This window comes from Uranotaenia lowii, unplaced genomic scaffold, assembly GCF_029784155.1.
Source record: "Uranotaenia lowii strain MFRU-FL unplaced genomic scaffold, ASM2978415v1 HiC_scaffold_160, whole genome shotgun sequence".
NCBI classification, from domain to species: Eukaryota; Metazoa; Arthropoda; class Insecta; order Diptera; family Culicidae; genus Uranotaenia; species Uranotaenia lowii.
In genome coordinates, this window is record NW_026597633.1 from 27,890 (window position 1) to 52,098 (window position 24,209).

General features: G+C 33.9%; 1 protein-coding gene across 2 annotated transcripts in view; it reads right to left on the minus strand.

The window, feature by feature from the left end:
* Nucleotides 1-22,642, minus strand: part of LOC129759459 (stress-activated protein kinase JNK) — a 50,531-nt gene extending 27,889 nt beyond the window's left edge. For both annotated transcript variants that reach the window (XM_055756925.1, XM_055756924.1), the window contains exons 1-2: nt 22,567-22,642; nt 879-1,314 (exon numbers count right to left, since the gene is read on the minus strand). In XM_055756925.1, coding sequence (XP_055612900.1) covers nt 879-991 — 113 coding nt within the window. In that variant the 5' untranslated portion in view covers nt 992-1,314; nt 22,567-22,642. The remainder of the gene's footprint in view (nt 1-878; nt 1,315-22,566) is intronic.
* Between the last annotated feature and the right edge of the window lie 1,567 nt (nt 22,643-24,209).

Consider the following 24,209-nt stretch of genomic DNA (forward strand, 5'->3'; position numbering starts at 1 on the left):
GCCTTAAAAATAAGCGCTTCCTTAGCCATTTCCGTCTTTTTTTTCCACCGGAAGGCGAAATCAAAACAAACAATCAGCAGCAAAAGACTTAAAAATCTGCACTTCCTTAGCCGATTCCGTTTTTCTCACCGGAAGGCTAAATCAAAACAAATAATCAGCAACAGCAGCCTTGGAATTCTGCGCTTCCTAACCCAATTCGTCTTATTCCTCCGGAAGGCCAAATCAAAACAAATAATCAGCAGCACCAGCCTTTAAAAACTGCACTTCCTAAGCCAATCCGTCCATTTCCACCGGAAGGCGAAATCAAAACAATCAACAGCAGCAGCCTTAAAAATCAGTGCTTCCTTAGCAATTTCTGTCTTTTTTCCACCGGAAGGCGAAATAAAAAAAACAGTAAACAGCAACAGTTTTAAAAATCGGCGCTTCCTTAGCCATTTCCGTCTTTTTTTCCACAGGAAGGCCAAACCAAAATAAACAATCAGCAGCAACAGTCTTAGAAATCTGTACTTCCTAAGCAAATTCCGTGTTTTTTTCATTGGAAAGGCCAAACCAAAGCAAACAATCAGCAGAAGCTGCCTTAAAAATTTGCGCTTACTAAGCCAATCTGCCCTTTTCCACCGGAAGGCCAAATCAAAACAAACAATCAGCAGCAGCCTCCTTAAAAATCTTTGTTGCCAAAACAAATTCATAATTCGATAAAAAAAAAGTTTAGGTTCTAATGTTTTTAATAAACTGATGTAATTTTCAACTGAATGTATCCTCATTTCCTTCATTTGAGTGAAAGAACAGTTATAATAATAATAATAATCAACGTCTATGAAAAATTCCCTGAAAAAAAAATGAGCAAAACATCGACGGATGTTCGTTCATACACTTACCATACAATGCCCTGTGCGCCGGATCCGATCGGTTTCAGGTTTTGGTAGCGCTTCAGAATCGTAAACTTGGTGTCTCCCACCTCGACGGTGTAGAAGGCGTGCCGGGAACTCATGATGGCGAAGATTGGGTGCCTCGAATAACTTGTTGTAGATACCTTGTTGGTTTATTTTCTTGTTAATATTGTGCTAAGCGGAACTGCTATTGCTGCTCCTTAATAAGCCGGAACACGAGAGCTTCTCGCTTGGAGGAGCTTTCCGGTGTGCTATTTTTTTTGTTCCCGGATTGATGCGTTTAATGGTACTTTTTTCCCAAGGTAATTTCACTTCTCACTGATTTATAACTTTCTCCCTTCCCGAATTTTCGAAGAGAATTTTGTTTTTTTTTGTCAGCGCTTTACAAAGCGCTACTTTTTATTTCAATATTGGATGCTATTGTCTGGAAAGAGAAAAAAAAACAGAAAAGGGATTAGGTTCAGTTTCTATCTTTTGAATTAATTTTCTTAAGTATATTCGAAGGAAAGGCTGTTAAAAAAAGAGTTTTTTTTCTAATTTGCTTATTTGAATTTAAGTTGGATCAACGTTAGCTTCCAATGAAGGTCAATCCATACAGATGGATACCAGCTGCCAAGAATGGCGCATTCGAAATCATATTTTGTCATATTTTAAACAAAAATAAAACTGATACACATAAGTTTGGCAGCATCCCAAAGCAAAATACTTGTCATTTGAGCCACTCTCAGATTATGGAGGAAAAAAATACACCAGAAAGTCACAAAGCCATCAAAAGTCGCAAAATCAAACGAAATGGACTGCTGATTCTGGATTGTTTTCTTCTTTTGGAGTGATACTTTTTTTTTGGCAACAACTGCATCAAACAGCTCCTCAGGCTCTGGCATCGAAACGTGTAAAGACAACCCCTATCCGGATAGAGAGAAACTGAGCTAATAAGGTTTGTACCATCACACTACTGCACCAATTTGGAAGCAGTTGGATGCGTCCTTTTTTGTGCAGAGAACCAACCAATTTTCTCGCAGCATGATGGGATGAAAGTGGAGATAGTATGGTGAAAAAATAAGAAGTTGTACTTCTGAGTTCAAGAGGTTAATATAATGGGAAATTTTTTTTTGAAAATTCGATATGCGCTTTTTTTATTCGCTTCCCTAAGACATTCAATTAAGGACGCTACGAGATAACACAAAACTCCAACAAAAATCGCCATAATGCTTATCAAGGCCCTTCAACACTTTTTAAGAAAGACTTCTCAATCCATTCTAACTTTTCAAGATAGTGCAAAACATTTAAGACCCAAAAGTCTTAAGTCTTAAAAAAACAAAGTTATTTCCGAGGATCCTTCTGGACTTTTCAAAACTTGACAAAGATTTTCAATTTTCTTAAAAAATCTTAAAACTTAATAGATTATTTGACACTTTTTAAGACTTTTCAGGACCTCACAAAACTCCAAGCAATACAAGTCTCTTCAAAACATTATCTAATTTGTCTAGAATCTAGAGGATGGCAAACAGACCAAAAGTTTCATAGAATGGTCTCTTAAGCTTACTCAGCTCTGGTTGAAGGCTCGATAGTCTTCTACACAGCTGAAACTTTAAGTTCTTATTGATACTTTCAAGATCCATAATCAAAGTTGAATAGAAGGCTATTCAGCTTTAAATAGAACATTGGGAAAAAATAGCACAAATAAGCTGTTTCCTAAATTTAAGTTTTGAAGTGCTTTAATCTTTATTACTATTTCTATTTTTTTTTCTATTTTCAACGACTTACACGTATTTGAAAAATATACCTGAATGGAGATTTGAACCTGAACCTCCGTGGTGTGAGCTCATATAGCACGCCTTTGTACCACGGTTGTTTTCTGGTTCATTGGTATTTAAAACATCTTTTTGAAATAATTTACGGATTATCCTTTCAAAAGAAGGTGGAATTAAAAATAGCAAACAACCAGCTTCAAATATTATAAACAGAAGTTGTGAAACGAGGGCTGCTATACGAAAAAACCTGGAACATTTGAATTAAAACGTAAGGGCGCGTATTAAATTTGAGTTTTTTTTTGTGATATTTGTATCTAATTTGCAGTTCAAAAAAGGAATATACCTAGATATTCGCCGCTTCGAATATAGTTGATAAATATACGTTTCCCAAATAATTTTTACTTTTTTATGTTTCTTCCTCCATCCATTTTCGTTCAATTCGCCATCGACTTAGGCAGAAGGGCATTTTTTTATCTTAAAAAATCTAAATGAGTATGATAAATTGAACTGTTACCAAGTAAAAAGGCTTTAAAAAAAATTCTACACGAATGCGAAAAAATCAAGTGAAGAATTCACTACTCGAGCAACACACAAGTTCCATAGAAGTTCTGCATGGAATTAAAAAGTTCATAAGAAGTTTCACATGGAACAAAAAAATTCGTTAGAAGTTTCCCATGGAACTAAATAGTTCTCTAGGAGTTCATCAGATAGCACAACATTTAAATATCATTTTAGAAACTTGTAAGTCGCTTAGATCGCACAAAAATGTTTCAGGATACTTCTATGGACTTTTCAGGTTCATTCAGAAGTCAAAATTGAGCACTTACGCCAAATGGTTGTTATTTCTCTCGAGTACCTTTTATTCAGCTAAATGTGAACTTTGAATGCACAAGAATAAGAAGCTATGCGACGTTTGGTTACTTGGGAGGTTTCTCTACAAGAAGCTTGAGGACAGGTTTTTCCAGACCACAAAAGATAATTTAAACTATCTTAATAGACTCTTCAAACTTTGCAATCCATAAAAAATATTCGAGATCAAAAAAAGTCTTCAAAATAACTAGCATGACACTTCCGGACTCTTCAAGATTCATTAAGACTGATATCGACTCTTGCAAATGCCCAAAAAAAACCCTGCAAAGGTTTTCAAGACCTTCTAAAGTATTTTGAAACACTTCAGGTCAGTTTTCTTTCACACTCTAAAAGAATTCAAGGCTATATAAGATCCTTAGCATATCTATAAGACCCTTAAAAACTCTCTAAGACTATTCAAAACCTAACAAAGGCTTTGAGTCTATTCAAGACATTTCCAAATATTTCTAGACCTAAGAAGATTCTTCAACTATCAGAATATTCTTAAAGTTACTCCATGGTTCTTTACGACTTTTCAGGGATCTACTAAATTTTTAAAAGATCTAACAAAATTTTTTAAGAACAATCCCAACAGCGATCTTTTTAGAGTAACTGATAGAGAAGAGATTTGTAGAGTTTGACTAATTTTACCTACAATTTTTTGCCCAACAACACACGAATAAAAAAAAATTAAAACCCAAGGTGGGCTAATTTTTTTTAATGAAACATCTAGAAACCAAATATGAAAATTGCTTTCATCGATGGTTAAAATTTTTCATTTTGATTAAAAGTCTGGTAGATCAAAGTTATTGGATTTGAGCATAAAACAAGTTCTTTTTAGGGTAGCCTTCAATTTCAAATAAAGCTTATTCTATACTCAAATCAAAAAAGCCCAATCTTCTAAATTCTTTTGAAAATTCCAAAATTCTAACCTTTGATGAAAATAAATAAAATATTCCAAAAAAGAGTGAGAGGGATAAAAAAAAAATCAAATTTGCTTGATGCAAACTTGAACTAAATTTATATTTTTAGTTTTGAATTTGGCTTTTAAAAAACTGCAATTTTAATAATATTGTTTAAAATACAGAATACAGAATTTTGTGCAGAATTTTTAGGTGAAGATCAGGTACATGTTTCTTTAACAGGAAATATTTTTCATAAAGAATCATTTCCATGATAAAAATCCTGTGAATGATTTTTTTTTTTAAATATAATTTGGGATATTTTGGATGAATCAAAACTCAGCAAATTAACTCAAATTCTGCTTTATATTTGTGATTTTCAGCTGAATTTTGTGAAAAATTTGAAATCTGGAAATTGAATTGACAAGCAAATTTTTAAAATCGTGTTCTCTTGAATTTCTCAACAATTTTATGCTGATTGAAAAACTTATTCACAAGTTGAATCTTATTCTGAATTTTGAATCTGAATTCTAAACCTGAATTCAAAAATTGATCTTTTAATCTGTTTCCGAATTCCTATACGATTTCTGAAATGTATAAAAAGAACGATTTCCAAATCTTAATTCCAGATTAGAATTTTATGAGCCAAGTCTTAGAGCCTGATTTTTGAATCTATTATTTCAATTCTTTAGTGCTGGTTTAATCTTCATGCACTATTTCAATTATTTATTTTTAATCTGTTTTGTAAATCTGATTTTAAATGTGAATTTCAAATGATAAATCTGAATCTGAGTTTTCAATGTTGGATCGCCACTTAGACGTTTCAAATGTTCAAATTGTGTGTTATAATAAAGTTTTAGAACTTCTTATTTGAATATATATCAACATTCTTCTTTTTTCCATATTTGGAAAATTATTATCAAAATATTGAAAATGTATGTGATTTTCCAAAAACATGATTCAAATTTGATATGAAATGCAAAACCAAATTTGAACCAGGTTGTCAAAGCATCTTTTCATTTCTAATTTCTTATGATTATTCGAACTGAAAATCAAGAATAAAACTTGAATCAGAATCACGAAATACGAAATATGAAAATATGTAGGAATAGAATTTTGGTTTTGGGAATGTGGACCACCAAAATGGGTTATAATTTAAAATTTAATATTCGCAAATATAAGATTTTTGATGAACAATTTCTAGGTTTTGAACAAAATATCCCGGTATTTCCTGGATTTTGGTCTACAATAATGAAATCAAATACCCGGATTTTGCCAGGTTTTTATATAAAACAGCCCGGATACGTGCTGAAAAAATTCTGACAACCTTATTGTATGAACAAGTGAGAAAATTTTGAAAACCTGTAGCAAAATTTTGAACTTGGGATGGGATTTTGATATACTTGCATAAGTTTTTAGTGCAGATAGTTACCCTTGAATATCTTTGCTCTATTATCATAATTTGATTATGAATTTTAAAATTTTGAGTGTAGAGTAGAATACCTCGATTCCATTTTTGGACCCTTATGGAGAAGGGGTGGGAGGAGGAGTTTAACACTCAGAACTCTCCCCCCACCGGTTCCTACGGTTATGTCATCAACCATAAAAAAGTACACTTTTAGATTTCATAAACTTCAAAACTGTGTATGAATTGAAACCCAACATGCTTTTTTTTAAATCGGAAAAGATTGTTTAAATCAGTAAAGGACTCTAGCCTCTACACAACTCTTCAAGGCCTCATAAGACGTTACAGAAGCCCCCAAGGCTCAAGTCTATACAAGTTTATTTTAGATACTATAAGACTTTTCTGAATTCATCAACACACTGAAGAACTCAACAAGGCCGAACAAAGCCATACAAAACCCTACAAGACACTAGAAGACATTCCAAAGTTTTCAAGATATTTCAAAACTCTTCTACATGAAATGATTCTTCGAAACCCAACAAGGCTCTGGAACATCTAAAAAGACATTTTAAAGTTCGTCACAATACTTTTCAAAACTGTATAAGACCTAGGAATCTAGAAAGTTTTTCGAGGCCTATAAATTATTTGAAAAAGAAACCTTACTGGACTTATGAATTTACAAGGTTTATCAAGACCCCACAAATGAAGACTTCACAACATCCGACTATCTTTTCAAGATCTAACAAAACCCTTGAAGACTAAAAACATTTTTTTTAAACAATAGAAAACTCTTTCGCATGCAACTTCACTTTACGAGATTCATCAAGACCATACAAAACTCCACAAAACACTATGAATGTTCAAGCTCAGAGATATTAAAGTACGCAAGAATCCGCCAGATTCTTCAAGCTGGTATAAAACACTTCAAGGTTTTGCAAGCCTTGTCAAACCATATTTGTCTGCCCAAATTCCTACACAGATCTTAAAGACCGTAAAAAACGGTAAAATTATTAAATCTGTTAAAGATACTGCAGGAAATTTGACAACAATAAAGATTCTTAAAGGTTTTCAAGACCCTTCAAACCATAAATGTAAAACCTAGAAATCTACAAGGTGTTTCGAGGCCTTTTAGAATTTTTTAAGCCATACTGGTCTTCCCAAGTTTGTTCAAACCCCTACAAGTGAAGGCTTTACAAAATTTGACAATCCTTTCAATAATTTGCAAAGATAACCTACAAGGTAAAAATGATTGTTTTTTAAATATAGAAGACTTTTCAATCTGCAACTTCAGACTCTTCCAGCCAGATGCATGACTTTTTCAGACTCTTCACAATCGAATGCATAAGATGATTCAAGTCTATATAGAAATCTCCAAAACTCTTCAAGACTTGTCAAGCCCTACATGTCTTCTACAAGGCTCTCAAAGATCCTAAAAGACTCTAAAAGTTTTTATTTTTTTAAGATTGTACAAGACATTTGACGACAGAAGAGATCCTTCAAGGGTTCCAGACTCTTCAAACCATATAAGACCTAAGACTCCATAATATGTTTCTGGGCCTTATAACTTTGCTGGGTTACTCCCAGGCTTGGCAAAAGTCATCGTCATGAGGCGTGAAGCTGTGACTGTGAAGCCTCTTGGTCCGTCAAACTCAATTGACTGTTCCTTAATGACCACCCAACAAACCATTAAGCCCAGTATTTAGCCGAAAAATGGCTGTATAACAGCACTTCAGTGCCTATTAGCCGTATATAATATTTTTAAATGCCAATAGGCACTGTGAGAGTCAAGCAGCGAAGTAGGCCGTATATTGGTTCGTTAACCCTTCGTTTCATGATTTTTATTTTTCCTTAAAAATCGTTTTAAACAGTTGGAAATGATGAGTACATCAAGAAAAAAAAATTAAAATAAAATACGATTTTTCCATTTTTCCATACAATAATTGTTGCAAATTTGTTACTTTATGAAACGAAGCGTTAAGCTGCTTTAGGGCTTTCAAGCCCTCGCTGATAGATGAAGTTTAGTGAAGTAAACGTCAGTACCCATTTAGGGCTTTGAACATGACATCTGAGACTGATGAAAAATAAATAAAAATCCTGAAAGAAAAAAAAAAACGAGGAAAAATTTGCTCGAAATATTTAGTTTTTGCGGCCGGATCGAGATACATTTTATTACGAATATCAAATTCTTGCGTTGGAAAACCCACAGGTGTTTTACGACCACGGTTTGCGGTGGTACCAGAAGCTTTGTCAATGGAATTCCAAAGCCTTAAAAAATCGTCGGAAGCTTGGGACAAAAGCTGTTCCGGAGTTCCGGGTACGGACAACATCAGGTCTTCCAAGATTGGACTGACAAATTGAATCTACCAGGATATTTGATGAGGAGCTGAAGCGATTTTGCTGCAAAATGCAGGTATGGTTTCGTCGAAATGCAGCTTTTATTGAAAAGTTATCAAATTCAGTGCATTGAATAGTGTCCAATATAATTTTGATAGCAATAAAAATGAAATGTTTTGTACAGATTTCAAAATCTTATGTTTATCTTCCGAAAGTTTCCCTGAAATTCATACTCCAAATCTTCAATTTAAGAAGGCCAAATTTTCAATCGTTAAGTAAGAACGTAAATAGATCACGCAGCAGTGTCGTCAACAAATTCATGGTCGAAAAAATCCGAGTTCGATTCCCGCAGTTTCTATGTCACAGCAATTAAAAAAGTGTAGGTGCGAAGGAGGAAAAGAAACAGAAAGAGCTTCGGGAGAAAACGACGGAACAAGAAAATTGTTTATTTACTTTTTTCCCTTCTTCTTTTTCTTTTTATTTGCAGTAGAAAATATTTTGACATTTCTTCATTGGCGTCTACCGAAAGTGGGGTCAAGCTGTATATCGGCCGAAATACACGCCAAAAGTGGCTTTTGGACAGCCCTTAAGTTGAATATACGGCTTTAAGGCTTTGTAAGCAAGTTCTATATTCGACTATAGAGCTGAAGTAGAGCCATTTTAACGGCTTAATGGTTACTTGGGTATCTCTCCAGATCTTTCTCCAGTAAATCTAGAAAACTTACGCGGACGCTTGCGTTTTTGTCTTCAATTTCCAATTCTTTTTTCAAAATTTATCTGGTGTGATATAAACAATTTTGACGATTCATCGATTGAAAAGTACGTTTTTTTTACATTTTTGGTGGTCATGATCTTAAAAAATTTCAAAAAAATATATATACTTCTGTGCAACGTACAGCTTCTAACTTCAGCTTTCTTGTACACTAAGTGATTTTTTTTTGAGCATTCTGTAGCTGATCCACAGTTTTTTTTTCAGAAGCATCTTCTTTTAGATATTTTCTTAACATTTGAATATCGGAAATCTGAAGTGATGAAAGGGAATATTGTCTGAGAAACATATTTGAGTTACATTACGACATTTCCAAAACTATTAATTTTGTAAAAAATCGGTTGGGAAGCAAGAGAGATATATTGATTTTAGTCAGGACTGTCAAATTACCACTCCAGGGTCTGTAACGGATTAAAAATTTCAGGGACGGATGATGATCAAGATTCAACTTTAATCATCAAGACTATTCAAGACGCCTCAAAACCTTGAATAATATAATAACGAGGATTTTAAAGGCCATAAAAGATCTTCAAAATATTACCGGAAAAAAGATTCCACAAGATTCTTCCAGCTCCTATAACTTTCCAAAACTCTACCAGGCCCTGCAAGACCCTTCAAGACCTAAGTACTTAAAATCAAAAATGAGTCTTAAGGTTTCAACAAGGTTCTTCGAAATCCAACAGTAAACTTAAAAAAAAAATCACCCAGGTTCTCCAAAACTTTCCCAAATCAAAAGGCTTTTTAATGCCTTTACTTTTTCTTAAATCTTACGGGATTCAAGCTTTTTCGAGACACTCTATAAAGCTCTTTGAAACTCAACAATAAACTAATATGCTCTACAATATTTTTAAGATAATTCAAATACTCAAAAATAATTCTATCAGATTCAACCAAAATATTCAAGCCGGTGTCTACAAAATTCCCCAACATTTTACAAGACTTTTTAAAACTATACGATGATTTATGTCCCAAGAAAGATTTTCTAGGCCCTAGAAGACTTCTTGAAACCCTAAAGGACTGTAAACTCTACAAATTCTCTAGAGCCCTGTTAAACTCTTCAAGGTCTACGTGGTTTGAAAACGTTTTAGATTCCTGTTATCAAGATGAAAATGTCAAATATCAGATTTATTTCATTAAACCAGTTTAAAAAAATTTGAAGATGAAATCAGAATCGCAAGCTTCATAGGGTTGAAGGTACATAAATAGACAGAGAACCTAAGAAACGCGATAAGTTGTAAGTTTCATATGTCTGATTAATTTTGAATTTAGAAACTTAATTCAAATTGCAGACGGCAACCCAATGTTTCGTAATTGAAGGACTACTTTATATTTTGTGTAGTAGACAAAATCCTTTTTGGAATTTTTTGGACAACATGTAGGAAGTCTTTAAATGGAAACTCAAAAAAGTTCCTAATCCCAAATGTATATGTCTCAATTTTGCTTCCCATAAATGAACCCTAAAACAGACAAGTGGAACAAACTTATATTTCTACTATTCAATTCACCCCTTCAGCTCTGAGGCTTTCACCACAGAATCTAATTAATTTAAAAGCATTTGCAAGTGGTAATTATCCGATTGTGTTTAGTTTTGGGTTGCACTTTTGCAACCCGGGCTCCTCGGACGACATGCAGTAAATCGGAACAGAAACTCGATGAGTTGCCCGGCTACAACTAGTACTAACAACTATGTTCTACCCAACAACATCTCGTTTAGGGGGACGAAAGTTTGCTGCCAGTTTATTTACACCCAGAGATAGTTTGCGCAATCCCCCCGTATTTCAGATATTCCTCGGTTATCGTTTTCAGCAGCTTAATGACGGATGGGGTTTGTCAGAATTTACTCGAATTACTCGCACGAAGGGAGAGGAAGTTTGTTTAGCCATTTCCGACTACAGCTTGCATTGATTTTGCTCTGAAGATGCAGGATGACCATGTTTTGTGTGTCAAGATTCCACCCAAAGGAGACTCATTGAAGTGGTTTTACGCTTGGGTGGCTCCAGAGAGTAAAATCACTGCTTGAGAATTTAAGCCGCAGCATCAGTTGTTTCGCAGGAGTGATAATACGGTTAGATTACGAGACAGCTTGAATTCTCGAAGATTTGAATGCTTCGAGTTGAATTCTACACTAGATAGAAGAGCTCATCAAAACCAATGAAAAATAAATACTGCAATCCTATAACGGTCAATTCCATCATCGAATAAAATATTCAGTACCAATTGACATTGTGTACGCTCAGGACGAAAAATGAAATGACTTTCGTGCGCATAAAACGACCGAAAAAAAATCATTTCCCTTACTTTTGACCTCAACCATCCGGTCAAACGAGAAGCAGAACGTCAGTCAGTCAGACGGGTGAGCAGAAATGTCGAAAACGTCACTCGTTACTGGCAGGAAATGAGATTCAACGATAAATTCATGCGGTTCGGTACGTTGGCCATTGTTGTTGTCGTTTACCACTCTTTTCCTGACTGGGGTTCAGATTTCGATCAATTTTCCCCGATAGTTCAGAATCTGATCAGCATCGACAGATAGTTGAGGAAGGATTTCGTAAATTGCCAACCACAAACAAACAGAGCTTTTCGAGCTTGTTCGATTCGAGGTATCTACAACATACAGTGCTCTCTGGTATGAGTCCGGTCGATGTTTTATTTCTGATAACCATCAATCACACTATTGAAAGGGGAGAAATGAAGCCTTTTTTTGCTCGAAACAAACGGATATTGGCATATTTGGTGACTAAATCACGTTAACATAGTATTTTTTTGCCAGGTTACGTAGGTTATTTCGATACCAAATTAATTTCTCAGATTATGAGTGACAGTTCTAACAATCTGAAATCATTGTATTTGTATCTTGTAGAGTCTTGATGAACTTATAGATGTTGAATTTGAAGCTCTAAAGGGGGTTTAGGAGTTCTGAATAGTCTTAATATGCAATATGCAGTCTAAATATGCACAAGTTGCCATGTATGACTTGTAGGCCTTATTATTACCCGGTTTAGATAAAAATTTCATCAAATTCTGAGATTGCAGTTTTAGGAAAATTGAATTTCAGTTTTTAAAATGCATTTTTCTCAGTGTAGGATTTAAAAAAAATCAATATTTTTTCTAAAAATTCAATCATTTTCCCAAAACTCTCACATGAACCACATTTGTGTAGGAATCGTAATTTTCGAGCTAAAAATTTTTATAAAATTTTTGCCTGAAAAGTTTGGCCCTATTCAAAGGGTCATAATTTTTGGGAAAACTAAGTATGCCAAGTTGTTTTACTAGGTAAGATCTTTATGCGCACATAGTTTCATTGAACTCTTAGAGGGTCATCCCATCTTCGTGTAGATTTAGCGTGAAATCCGTTAATAGTCGGTAGTCGGTCTTGTAGTGATCTTGAGGAGTTTTGCAGAGGCCTTGAACAAAGGTGTCTCAAAGATTATTGCCGGGGAAATCTCGAAAACTCTTGAAGTATTCTTTAATAGAGGTAAAAATAAAGGTAATAAGAAGTTTTGAAGGGACCAATGAGATTTTTGTAGCGGTCTTGAAAAGCATGGAAGGAGTTTTGTACTAGTCTTGGAAAGTCTCAAAACCATCTTGATGGGTCTTTTTAACGTCTTGAAAACATTGAAACGGGTCCTGACAAGAATGATCAGCATTTGTTAGAGTCTCGAAGGGTGTCTTAGGGTTTGTATGATCATGTAAGGCATTAGAAGCATTGTAGGCATCTTGGAGATGAGAGACTTGTAGGAGCTTATAAGATTCTTAGTACGTTCTTGAAAAAATTAGAACGGAAATAAAAGAGTCTTATCTGCATTTTGTAGGAATTTTGTAGGGTTTGGATGATTATGAAGAGTATTGAAGGCCACATAGTTTTAAAACCGAAGGCATTTCGAGAGTCTTGTATTTGTCTTTGAATGTCGTTCGTGCTGGGTCTTTTAAAGGTCTTGATAATTTTTCAGGTGGATCCTAAAGTGAATGATCAGCATCGTGTAGGAGTCTTAAAAGGCTTCATAAGGTTTGGTGTCACCGATATTAAGCCTACCCGCATTCTGATACCTGATGATCATACTGGAAGCATTTAAGGCTTCTCGGAGAGACTTGTAGAAGTCTTGAAGATTCGTAGTACTATTTCCTTAAGTTGCATAAATAATTCATGAAAAATTGGGACTTTTTTACATTTTACTTGAGGAAAATCAATTGACCTTTCTAATATTATCATATTTTTTCAATCTCAACTAAGAAATCAGAAATTTATATTGACATCAAAAATTTAAATTTTCGAAACACGTACAAAATGTAATAAATTTGTGAAATCAGTGAATATTCCCAAAATTCTATGTTCTGTGATAAACATTTGCTCAAATTCTGTGAAATTATTTACAGATTTTTTTTCGGCCACCTTGGTCTTGAAGGGTTTTGATTAGAGTCCCGATGATAGTAAGCTGTTGAAGACCGTTTATGCCAGAAGGTAAATTTTAAGCTTCCTTGTTATTTTGAAAATTGTTGAACCATTTACATTTCTTTTTGTTAAAATGTCTTATAAATCAAGGTGGAACTCAATGATCACCCTATGGTATTTTCATTTTCTGCGGCGATTTTGATTCACATACAATCTTCGGACCACTTTAACAACCTGAAGCTGAAATCTATATTTGAAAAGCCTTGTATGATGAAGGGCGTTAAAGAATCTTTTAGGACCCTCGGAGGGTCCTTAAGATAATCTAGAGATCTTCAATGTTTAGGCGTCACAGTCTTCTTGAACAATCTTAAAAGGTTTTTCAAGTTTTTAAACAGAATTCTTGAAGAGTGTTATCTGAATCTTCTTGAGCCCTTAATGGAATTGTGGAATTCAAAGAATCATGTGCTTGAGGGTCCTTAATGCTATATGCTGCCTTGTAGTCTTGAACATTCTTGAAAAGCTTTGAAGGGATTTTGTGGGTCCTAGAGAAAAGAATCTTCAGCGTTTGTTATAGATTCCCTTCAGGTACAAAAGATCTTTAAAAACGTCTTGAGATCATCTGAAAGTGATTATGAAGAGTTTTGCAAGTGTCTTAAACCAGGGGTGAGCAACCTTTTGAAATATAGAGCCAATTTGAATTTAAAATTTTTCTGTTTGCTGAGGTTAATTTTTATTTTCTTTCGATTATAGTCGTTTTACCATCTTTGTGGCATTCGCGACTTATATCAACGCCCGAACTTAATGGATAGTTATCATTACAATAAAAATATTCAAAATAAACATCAACCTTTTATAATTTAAAATTTTTGCTTGAAAACAAAACGGAAACCGTTTTTAATCTGAGTCGAACCACCAGCCGAAATCAATTAATATTAGTAAATTTTTAAGATTTTTTTGACAATTAATTTTTTTTATTTGAACTTCTTTGATATTATTCGTTTTTCTAAAAAGAGACATCATTTGCATCGCTTTTTTAACAAAATAGAAAATTTTTGAAGGCCTATCATGACTTATAAAAGTCGGTAGTAGTTACGTTTGAAAGTTTCTAGCAATAACCAATGGTCAGGCTTTTTTATTTGGAAACTAGCTGACCCGGTGTGCTTTGCTACACCTTTCAGAATCAAATGATATTTTCAGAGATCATTCAAATTTTTATTGTTTTTGGTATTATTTTAAATCAAATGATGACGAAATTAATATGCAACCACTATAAAATGAGAGCTTCAGCTGGAGTTTCAAATTGAAACACAAACCATAACTTATATTCTGAATCTTGATTTATAAATTTGTTTTAAAGATCTGATAATTTTCATCTGTTTCCTCAAGTTTCGCCCTAAAAAAGAAGGGTCCCAAATTAATCGTTCGTAAATAATCTTACTTATAAAGTATGGTTGTTTTTGCTTGATATGTTCTGGATTTATGCTAAAAAACTGATTAGAGAGCCCCCCCTGTCCTTCCCTTCACCCCCTGCTGAATGGAGATTGTAATCTTTAATAAATATTTTTTTCGTTCCCAAAAATCCTCTTATATCAAATATAGTTCCATTTGTTGATAAGTATTTAAGCTTTACAACAAAAATTGTATGGAGCCCCTTTCTTTCTTTCCCTCTCTACACTGTAAAGCATAAGAGTCTATAACAATCGTAGAAACATATCTCGTAACCAAGTACTTTTCCATGCCATATTTGTTTCCATTTGTTGGCTTCGTAAGCATAAATTGAGAACATATGCTAAAAAAATTGTATTGGGCTCACCTCCCTCCTCCCATGTACCTTCTCACTGAAAGGAGGATGATGTGTCAAATAATCATAGAGTCATACCAAAATGATTTTCCATGTTAAGTATTGTCCATTTCTCGGATTTTGTAAAATAAAAGTTAAATGTAAGCTTACCTCTTCCCTTCCTATATTCCATGCCATGCCAAATTTGGTTTTATTTACGTAGTAAATTTTTGAGTTTTGTATAAACTTGAAAGGGAGTACAATCCCCTTTCCGTTCTCTTCTTTCAATAGAGGGGTGATAACGTAATATTCATAAAAGTATTTTTCGTACTCAAATACTTTTTGATGCCAAATTTGGTTTCATTTGCTCGATTAATTCTTGAGTTATGGAAAAAAATGGAAACCCCCCCTTCTTCCTTTATATCTTACCGCTTGAAAGGTACGGCTTCAATTTATAATAGAAACATTTTTCGTATCCAAATACACTCACATGTCAAATATGGTTCAATTTGCTTGATCAGCTCCCCAGTTATACTGAAAATTGTAAGGGAGACCTCGCCTCCCCCTTTTCATCCACCTCTTCGAAAGAGTGAGGGATACCAAATATTCATAGAAGCATTTCTCGTACCCAAATATCGTTCCATGCCAAATTTGGTTCCATTTGCTGTTTTAGTTCTTGAGTTATGCAGTAAAAATTGTATGAAACTCCCCTCCCTCTTTCCTTCCTCCCCGCTGTAAGAAGGAAGGGGTCTCAAACAATCATTAGAACATGTCACGTCCCCAAATACCCGCCCATGCCAAGTTTGGTTCCATTTGCTTAATTACTTTCTTAGTTATGTTGAAAACTATAAAAGAGGCCCCTCCCCCTTTATATCTCCCTACTGGAAAGAGGGAGGGGTCTCAAATTATCATAGAAATGTTTTTCGTATCCAAATACCCTCCCATGCCAAATTTGGTTCGAATTGCTTTATTAGTTTTTGAACTATATAAAAAAATATGAAAAAGGTCCCTCTCCCTTTCAACTGGAAAGAGGGAGGGGTCTCAAATAATCATTGAAATATTTTTCGTATCCAAATACCTTCACATGCCAAATTTGGATCCAATATCTTGATTAGTTCTCGAGTTATATGAAAAATTGTAAGGTAGCCCCCCTTCCCCCTTCCTATCACGCCACTGAAAGGAGGGAGGGGTACCAAATATTCATAGAAATATTCCTCGTTCCCAAATACCACCCCATGCCATTTCATACCATTTGCTTGATGGGTTCTCGAGTTATGCAAAAAATTGTCTTTTGTTTGGGAGGCCCCTCCCCCCCTTAATGAGAGAGGGAGGGGTCTCAAACCACAATAGGAACCTTCCCCTGCCTCCAATACCCCCACCTGCCAAGTTTCATGCAAATCGGTTCAGTAGTTTCCGAGTCTATAGGGAACAGACAGACAGACAGACAGACAGAAATTCATTTTTATATATATAGATTTCTGTCTTCTAAGCATTCGACGTTGAATCGTTATCGAAATTTATTAGTTAAAAATTTTATTTTTTGTGCATTAGACCACTGCACGCTTTGTATGAAAATTTCAAATTCTTCAAATTATTACACCTCCTATAACTTTTTTGGGTTGTTTTGCTGCCAGAAATAGCAACAAAAATCTTGGGAGCGATTCATCCAGTCCTGAATTACGCAACGAATTTTAATTTTGTATGGAAATTTGTATGGGAAAACAAAATTTTTCGTTGAAAAATCGCCAGACATGTACCGAAAGTTTCAAAAATGTAACTGTGAATAAAATATTCCTTGATTCTCACAATACAATTAATGAGATCAAAGCATCAACCTAACATGTACCCCAGAAAATTTATTGGATGTTATACACAAGTTTTCCTCATTTTTTTTTTCAAATTTGCGTTTATGCCTGCTTATTTGAAAGCTGTGCAGAAGCAGGATGAAAATAAAAATTCTCAAAAACTGCTTTGCATTGGCAGAGAATTTATTTATTTATATAAATTTTGCAAAAACATTTCATGCAATTATTAACAGCTCAAGCAAGCAAAGTCTGCCATTTTTAAATACTTTTCAATGGATTCAGATTATTTATTTTGAAATGATTAGAACTTTTTTGATGAAATTCTCGACTGCTTGTCATGTTAGCAAAAAATTTAATTTGCAAACATTTCTTCTTCCATACAAATTTCCATACAAAATTGAAACGCGTTGCGCTAACTCAGGAATCAACCAACAAACCATCTCAAATTTTACACTGAAGCTTGGTGACCCAAAAGGCATCGAAAAAACATATGGGAAAAAGTCATTTTTTGCAGCGGTCTAATATGCACATTTATAACTTCAAAATTTTAAAACTAATACTCACACCATGTTCTAAAAAATGATAAAATGCTGTATTCAGTTCAATTTTCTGTAAAATAGCTGGCCGCAATATGTGGTTTTCCCGTTTGAACTTCCGTTTAACTTGCATCTAATTTTTTTTAGTAATGGAATGTCTTAGCCAAAATTCCAAAAATCAAATAATTGAGCACAAAATTTAAATTATTTAAATTTAAATTGAATGAGAAAATGGAACACCGATTGTAAATCGATATCCGCATATGAAGTAAAGTCGTAGATTCGCCGTTTACTTTAGAGAGATTTCTTGAATTGTTGGATTTTTAAAATTTAATTTATGTTAGAATTGAGCATTTCAAACATTTAGTAAACTCTCAACAAATGTTTGAATGGATTCGACCAGGCCGAACTGAGCGCCATCGACATGAAAAAATTTTGAAACAAAAGAATTTGAATCCCATTTACTAGACCGAAACCTCAGATATGATTGACGGAAATAATAAACGACCTTAAAATAAATAATTGTTTTCTCTTGTAGGAATAATGTGTACATTCTACTGAAAAAAAAACTCAGGAAATATTTTCAGTTGGAATTTTAAGGAAAAAGTTATTTAATCAATTCTCATTAATTACCCAAAACGGTACCAACTCTGTTTTGTGTGGGCAATTTAGGCATTTTTTTTCATTTTGATTTAGCTTTCTAAATTTTGATTTTGGATTTTCCAATTAGTTTTCTTTCTTGCGAGATATGAAAATACACAGAATTAGGGCCGGCACAGAGGAGTTTAAAAAAATAGAAAACTTTTTACATACATATGCTATGATTTTTTTGTTAATTAAAAATTATAATTAAATCATTCATTAAACGAGACCATCATTAAGTACAACTTTTGTGATTGATTGTTTGTTTTTGAGCACCGCAAAATTCGTGAGAACATGCGGGAAAAAGTCAGGAAGTCAAAAATTGAAATGGAGTAGCCACCATGGGTTTAAGATCTTGAAATCCCCTCAGGGTGGATAACCCCGAACTTTTTTGGGTTTGATTCTCTTAGGAGCCTTCTTATGGGAGTTCTTGAAGATTCTAGAATTACCTAGTCTTAAAAGTTTAATGGGGTTATACAAGTAGTCATACCATAACAATCTTGTCTTTTGGGGACTTTTAAAGCATCTTGCTGAGTTTTTCAAAGGTCGATCTTGAACAGTTTGAAGGGCATCCTAAAAGAATTACGATATTCTTGAAAGAGTGCCTAAAGGTTGTAGGATCCTTTAAACGGATATAAAAAAAGATTGTCTGCATTTTGTAGGAGTCTTGTAGGGTTTGAGATTAGTAGAGCCATGGATTTTCTAAAGCTAAAGGGTTTTCAAGGGTCGATCAAAGATTTTGATGAGTGTCGTAGTATCTTGAAGAGTTTTGAAAGAGTAAGAAGGTGGTTGGGTATTGAAAACCGTTGAGTCTTGAAAACCAGAGGCCTGTGGGGGTTTGAGAGGCCTTTTAAAGTCTATATATTGAAGTCTTGAAGATTTATTCTAGTAATCTTGAAAGTTCAAAAAAGGTACAATAAGGGCCATAGAAAGTCTTGAAGGAACTTTTGGGAATCTTAAAACCATCTTGATGAGTATTTTAAAGGTCTAAATTTTTCTTTTTAATTTTCAAGGGAATCCTAAAAAGACTGATCAGTATCTTGTACGAATTTTGAATGGCTTCTTGGAGCTCATAGGATCATTGTACAGCATTGAAAGTATTGTAGGCATCTCAGAGAAACTTGTAGGAACCTTTAAGATTTTCAGTACGTTTTTGAAGTGATCATACGGGGTTTAGAGAGTTTAATTTTCATTTTGAAGAAGTTTTGTAAGGTTTGAGATTATGTAAAGCCATTTCAAGGCCATAGGGGTTTTCAAACTGAAGGATTTTGATGGGTCTGGAAGGGTCATGGCGGGTTTCGTAATAGTCTATCCGATAGAATTAATAACCATCTGAAATCTATATCTTAAGAGCCTTGTATGATGTAGGGCGTTGACAATTCTCTTACATAGGAGCCTAGGAAGGACTCAAAGGTCTTCAGGATAATAGTTTTGTAGCGATCCTCAATAGTCTTATAGTAATCTTGAAAATGCCTGAATCGTTTTGAAGATTTTTAATGGGATATTGAAGAGTCTTATTGGAATTTTCTACAGCACTGGAGAGCATTGCAGAATTTGTTGAAGGTCCTGAACGATTGTCTTGAAAATTCTTGGATAGTCTTGGAGAGACCTTGCCTTAATGAGTCTTCAGTAAGGTTACCAGATTGCGCGGTTTTATTCGGATTTGCCCGGATATTTAATACAAAATTTAAGAACAGTCCGGCCCGGCCTAGTTGCCCGGATTTCGTAGAAAAAAGCCTGGATTTATTCACTCTTTTTTGGAAAACAAAAAAAAACAAATTGGGTTGTTCTTTATATTTATGCCTCTAAACTAACAAGTTTTATAAAAATAACCATAACAGTGTTTTTGGAAGCCTCAAATACAATTTTGAATCTGACGATGAATTTTGATGAAAAAAAAAATTTTTTTCATGATTTTTGTTGAGTAATGTTTGGTTTTCGACCAAATTTGCCCGGATATTGCCGGAATTTTTGGACGTCAATTTTGAAATCGATTGCCCGGATTTGGACAGCTTTCAATATAGAATTGCCTGGATTTGTCCGGTTTGGATACGTTCTGAAGAAATTCTGGCAACCTAAGTCTTCAGCGTGCCTTGAATATTCTTTTCAGGTATCAATATGTTAAGAAGAGTGTTTATAGCATCTGAAAATGGTATTGAAGTGTTTTGTAAAGGTCCTTAAAGGTCATGTACAAGTATTGAAAAGTTGTCTAGTGATCTTGAAGAGTCTTCCAAGCGCCTTGAAAATTCTTAAAATAATCTTGAAGAATTTGAACGGCAACTAGAAATCGAATTTGATGCTCGTTGAATCTTAGGGATTGGATTTTCGAGTCATGTTAGGCCAACAATTAGTTGCTTAAAGGTCTTGAAAGATCCTTGAGTAATATGTAGGGTTTCAAGTGGCCTTCAAGTACCTCAAATAGTCTTGTAAAAGTCTTGAAATGACCTATAAATATCTTGGAGACTCTTGGAGGTGTTTTGTCGAGTCTTGTTGCCATCTTGTAAAGTTGGTAGGGTTTTGAAGCATCTTGAACAATTTTGAAGAGTCTTCAAGGGTTTTTAAAAGCCTTGAGAAGCCTTCAAGAAATCTTGAAAAGAATTCAAAGAGGCTTGGATAAAATTGCAGCTGCCTTAAGAGTTTTTCAAGGAGTTTGAGAGCCTTATTGAGATATATTGAACAGTTTTTGAGAGGTGTAAGAGGGTCCTGAAGGAGCCTTGAACAGTTTGTAAGAAGTCTTTAAATGTCTGTTGGGGGTCTTGAAGCCTAACAAGTGTCATGAAGATTCTTAAAAATATTTTCTAAAAATTAAACAATCTTTTTATAAAATTGCAGAATCTCAAACGATGCTGTAGAATTTGTAGGACTTGAAGAGTCTTTTAAGAGCTCTGAGGGGTTGTGGAAACATATAAAAATAAACAGAAGTATTGAAAATCGAGTCATCTTTAGGACCTTGCAAGAGGCTTTCAGAGACATCTTTGAGTCTTGAAGATTATTTTAGGAGTTTGAGTGGTTTTAAAAGAACATTGTGGGTCTGATGATGATCTTGAAGAATCTAATAGGGATCCAAAAGAGTTTTGTGGGAATCTTGACTATATTTTTAGTTATCTGTAAGGTATCTCAAAGCATTTTCTTCTAAGAAGCGTCGGGAAGAGTTTAAACGAAGAATTTAAAAGTCTTATCCTAAACTCCTAGAGGCTCCTGCAGAGCATTATAGAATCATGTAATGCCCGAAGAGTCTTCTAGAAGTTTTTAAGGGATCTGAAGAAATACACATACATAGTCATACTAGTCATACATTCAACAGAAAGGTAAAAAACTCTTGAATATTTAGCCTTGTAGATATATTAAAATGTTTTTTAAGGGTCTTGAAGAGTGAATGGAACCCTACCCAACAATTTTCGATAAACGATTTTCACCGTAGTTCCTGACTCAACATATGAAGCCATCATGAACAATCATTTTTCCTGGTTTATTATGATCCTCACAAAAACAAGCTTCACCAAAAAAAAAATCGATGTCCACTGATTTAGTCCTCCACAGCTTCGTACTTACTGTTAGTAGTTGTCAACACCTTTGCTCGCTGCTGACAAGGATTAATGATGCGGACATGCTGCAATATCAAATTGCTGCGCCCGGTTCGGTTCAACTGGCAACATCGTAAATCTGTCACCAGAAAGTGGAAATAAGGGGGTTGAAGGAAAAAATATAGGCGACAACTACATGTCAGAAAAAAAGCAGTCGTCGTCTCCACCAACTACACTGTCTATCATTGTCCATCGTTCAAGAACCAGAAATCCGGAAAAATCTTGCCTCGGATGGATGGATATCATTTGATTGGCAAGTGCTGAAATATGGAATTGGGCTCTTGGAAAAACAAAAATTCCAAGAAAATCATCACAACTGTAGATGTCCTGTGACATCGACAATTCTTCACGTCAATTCGAAGAACCATATTTTCGACGAATCCATCAGCATTTTTTTCTCACTTCTTTTTCGACAACAACAATGACATCCGTTATGATGAGGAAATCATAAAGTTCCTACCCTGTTGAGAAATGGATGTCGATAAATTTCCACGGTAAATATGCTGTTGAAATGTACTGTGTCGAGCTTTTTTTTCCTGTTTTAAATTTCAACTGTCCCCCTGAATACATTTTGGGTCATCATCTGGAGCACCGAGGAAGCTTTCGCTAATGGTGAAAGTTGGAAAAAGTTTTGTCGCTGCTGCTGTTGAATCGATAGAGTGGAACAGCAGCTTTGTGCAGCTCCAAGCTTTCAGTTATATTAGAGGGTAAGGTGAATGAACGCTTGTCCTAATTTTCACTTTGAAAATAAGTAAATCAAGTTTGTCACTTGTTTTTCAATTACACTTTTTACAGGTAATCGAGTTAATTTCCATCCAAACAGGAAACTTGCATGGAATAAGTATGTTTTGAAACTCTATACATCAATTGAAGATGGGATCCCATAGAAAAGATTAAAAAAAAATATTGTTGCAGTTGAAACTTACCATAATGTAGAAAATTCCATCGTCCTTTGGAAGAGATGAGCAACTCAGAACAGCAAGAGGTTGGAAGTATTTGTCTGAAAAGAGAGATAAAAGAAAAAAAAACAAATTAGAATAGAGCTTTATTAGAATGTCTCATGTTCAATGTTTTATTGTTAATTTTAATGTTCAAGTTTTTATTTAATGTTTTGTCATTTTTCTCAATAAAGAAACGTTTATCATTTTGTTGTTTTTATCATATTTGAGATTTTGGACAAAATTTGATGTTGTTTGTTTTGTGCCATTTTTGTCGTTTCATCATTTTTGTAATTTTTGTTACTTTTGTGATTTTTGTCTTTTTACCATTTTTGTCATTTTCAAATATTTTGTTTTTTTTTTTGTCGATTTTGCCTGTTTTGTCATTTTTGAAAAAAAAACTTAATATTGCTGTTTTTCATTTTGTGTAATTTGTCATTCTACTTATTATTGTCGTTTCATCATTTTTCACATTTGTGCCATTTTTGTCATTTTTTACCATTTTTATCATTTTTGTTATTTTTGTTATTTTCGTCGTTATCAATTTTTTTTTATTTTTATTATTTTTGTCATTTTTTTCTTGTCATTTTTTTTTAGTTAGGCTTTTTTCCGTTTTTGTAATATTTTTTTATTTCTGTAATTTTTTGCGTTTTTTTTTCATTTTTGCCACTTGTGACATACAAGCCATTTTTGTCATTTTTGTCGTTTTTGGAATTTCTGTAATTTTTGGCAGTTTTGCCATTGCATTTTTTTTTCATTTTTGTAATTTTTTGTCATTTTCACCATTTTCGCATTAGTTGACATTTTTGTCGTTGTTTCAATTTTGTAATTTTTGTTATTTTAGTCTTTCTTTTTACTTTTATAGTTTTTGTTTTTTTTGCGATTTTTCCATTTTTGCAATTTTTTCCATTGTTGACATTTCTGTCATTGTGCCATTTCTGTTATATTTGGCATTTTTATCTTATTTGTATTTTTTTTTTTATTTTTTGTCCTTTTTGTCATTTATTTAATTTTTGTAATTTTTAAAAATTTGGATATTTTTTTGGTTATTAGGCCGGAACAAATTTCAAATCCTTCTTTTGTCACTCGGAGTTGAGACATCGGGAGGGGGGGGACAATAAAAAATAATGCGAAAAACAAATAAATTGGAATAAATTGCACGGAAGCTTGTATGCAACAAAATTTCATATTATATTGTTGCACAAAACCTAGAAATCAAGTAATTTTTTATTGAATAATTCAATGAAATCAAGCAAAATAAAAGGTGAAATAACTCCCATCTTATTAAATTTAATTTTTAGTCCTGTAAACTTTCAGATATTGGAATTTTTTATAGGAATTTACATAAATTACTTCAAACTTTATTTATTTCCCCCTTCGAGTTTTTGGAAATTTCGAAGGGGAGGGGGGGGGGGGGGGGTGACAAAAGAAGAAATTGGTATTTGTTCCAGCCTTATTGTCAATTTATTCATATTTGTCATTTTCAAGTGTATTGCATTATCGTCAGTTTTGTCATTCTTGTTTTTTTCTTTCATTTTGGCCGTTTGTCTTATTTTTTCATTCATGTTTTTTTTTGTATTTTCCGCAATTTTTTGAAATTTTTTCTATTTTTGCATTTTTTTGCATTTTTT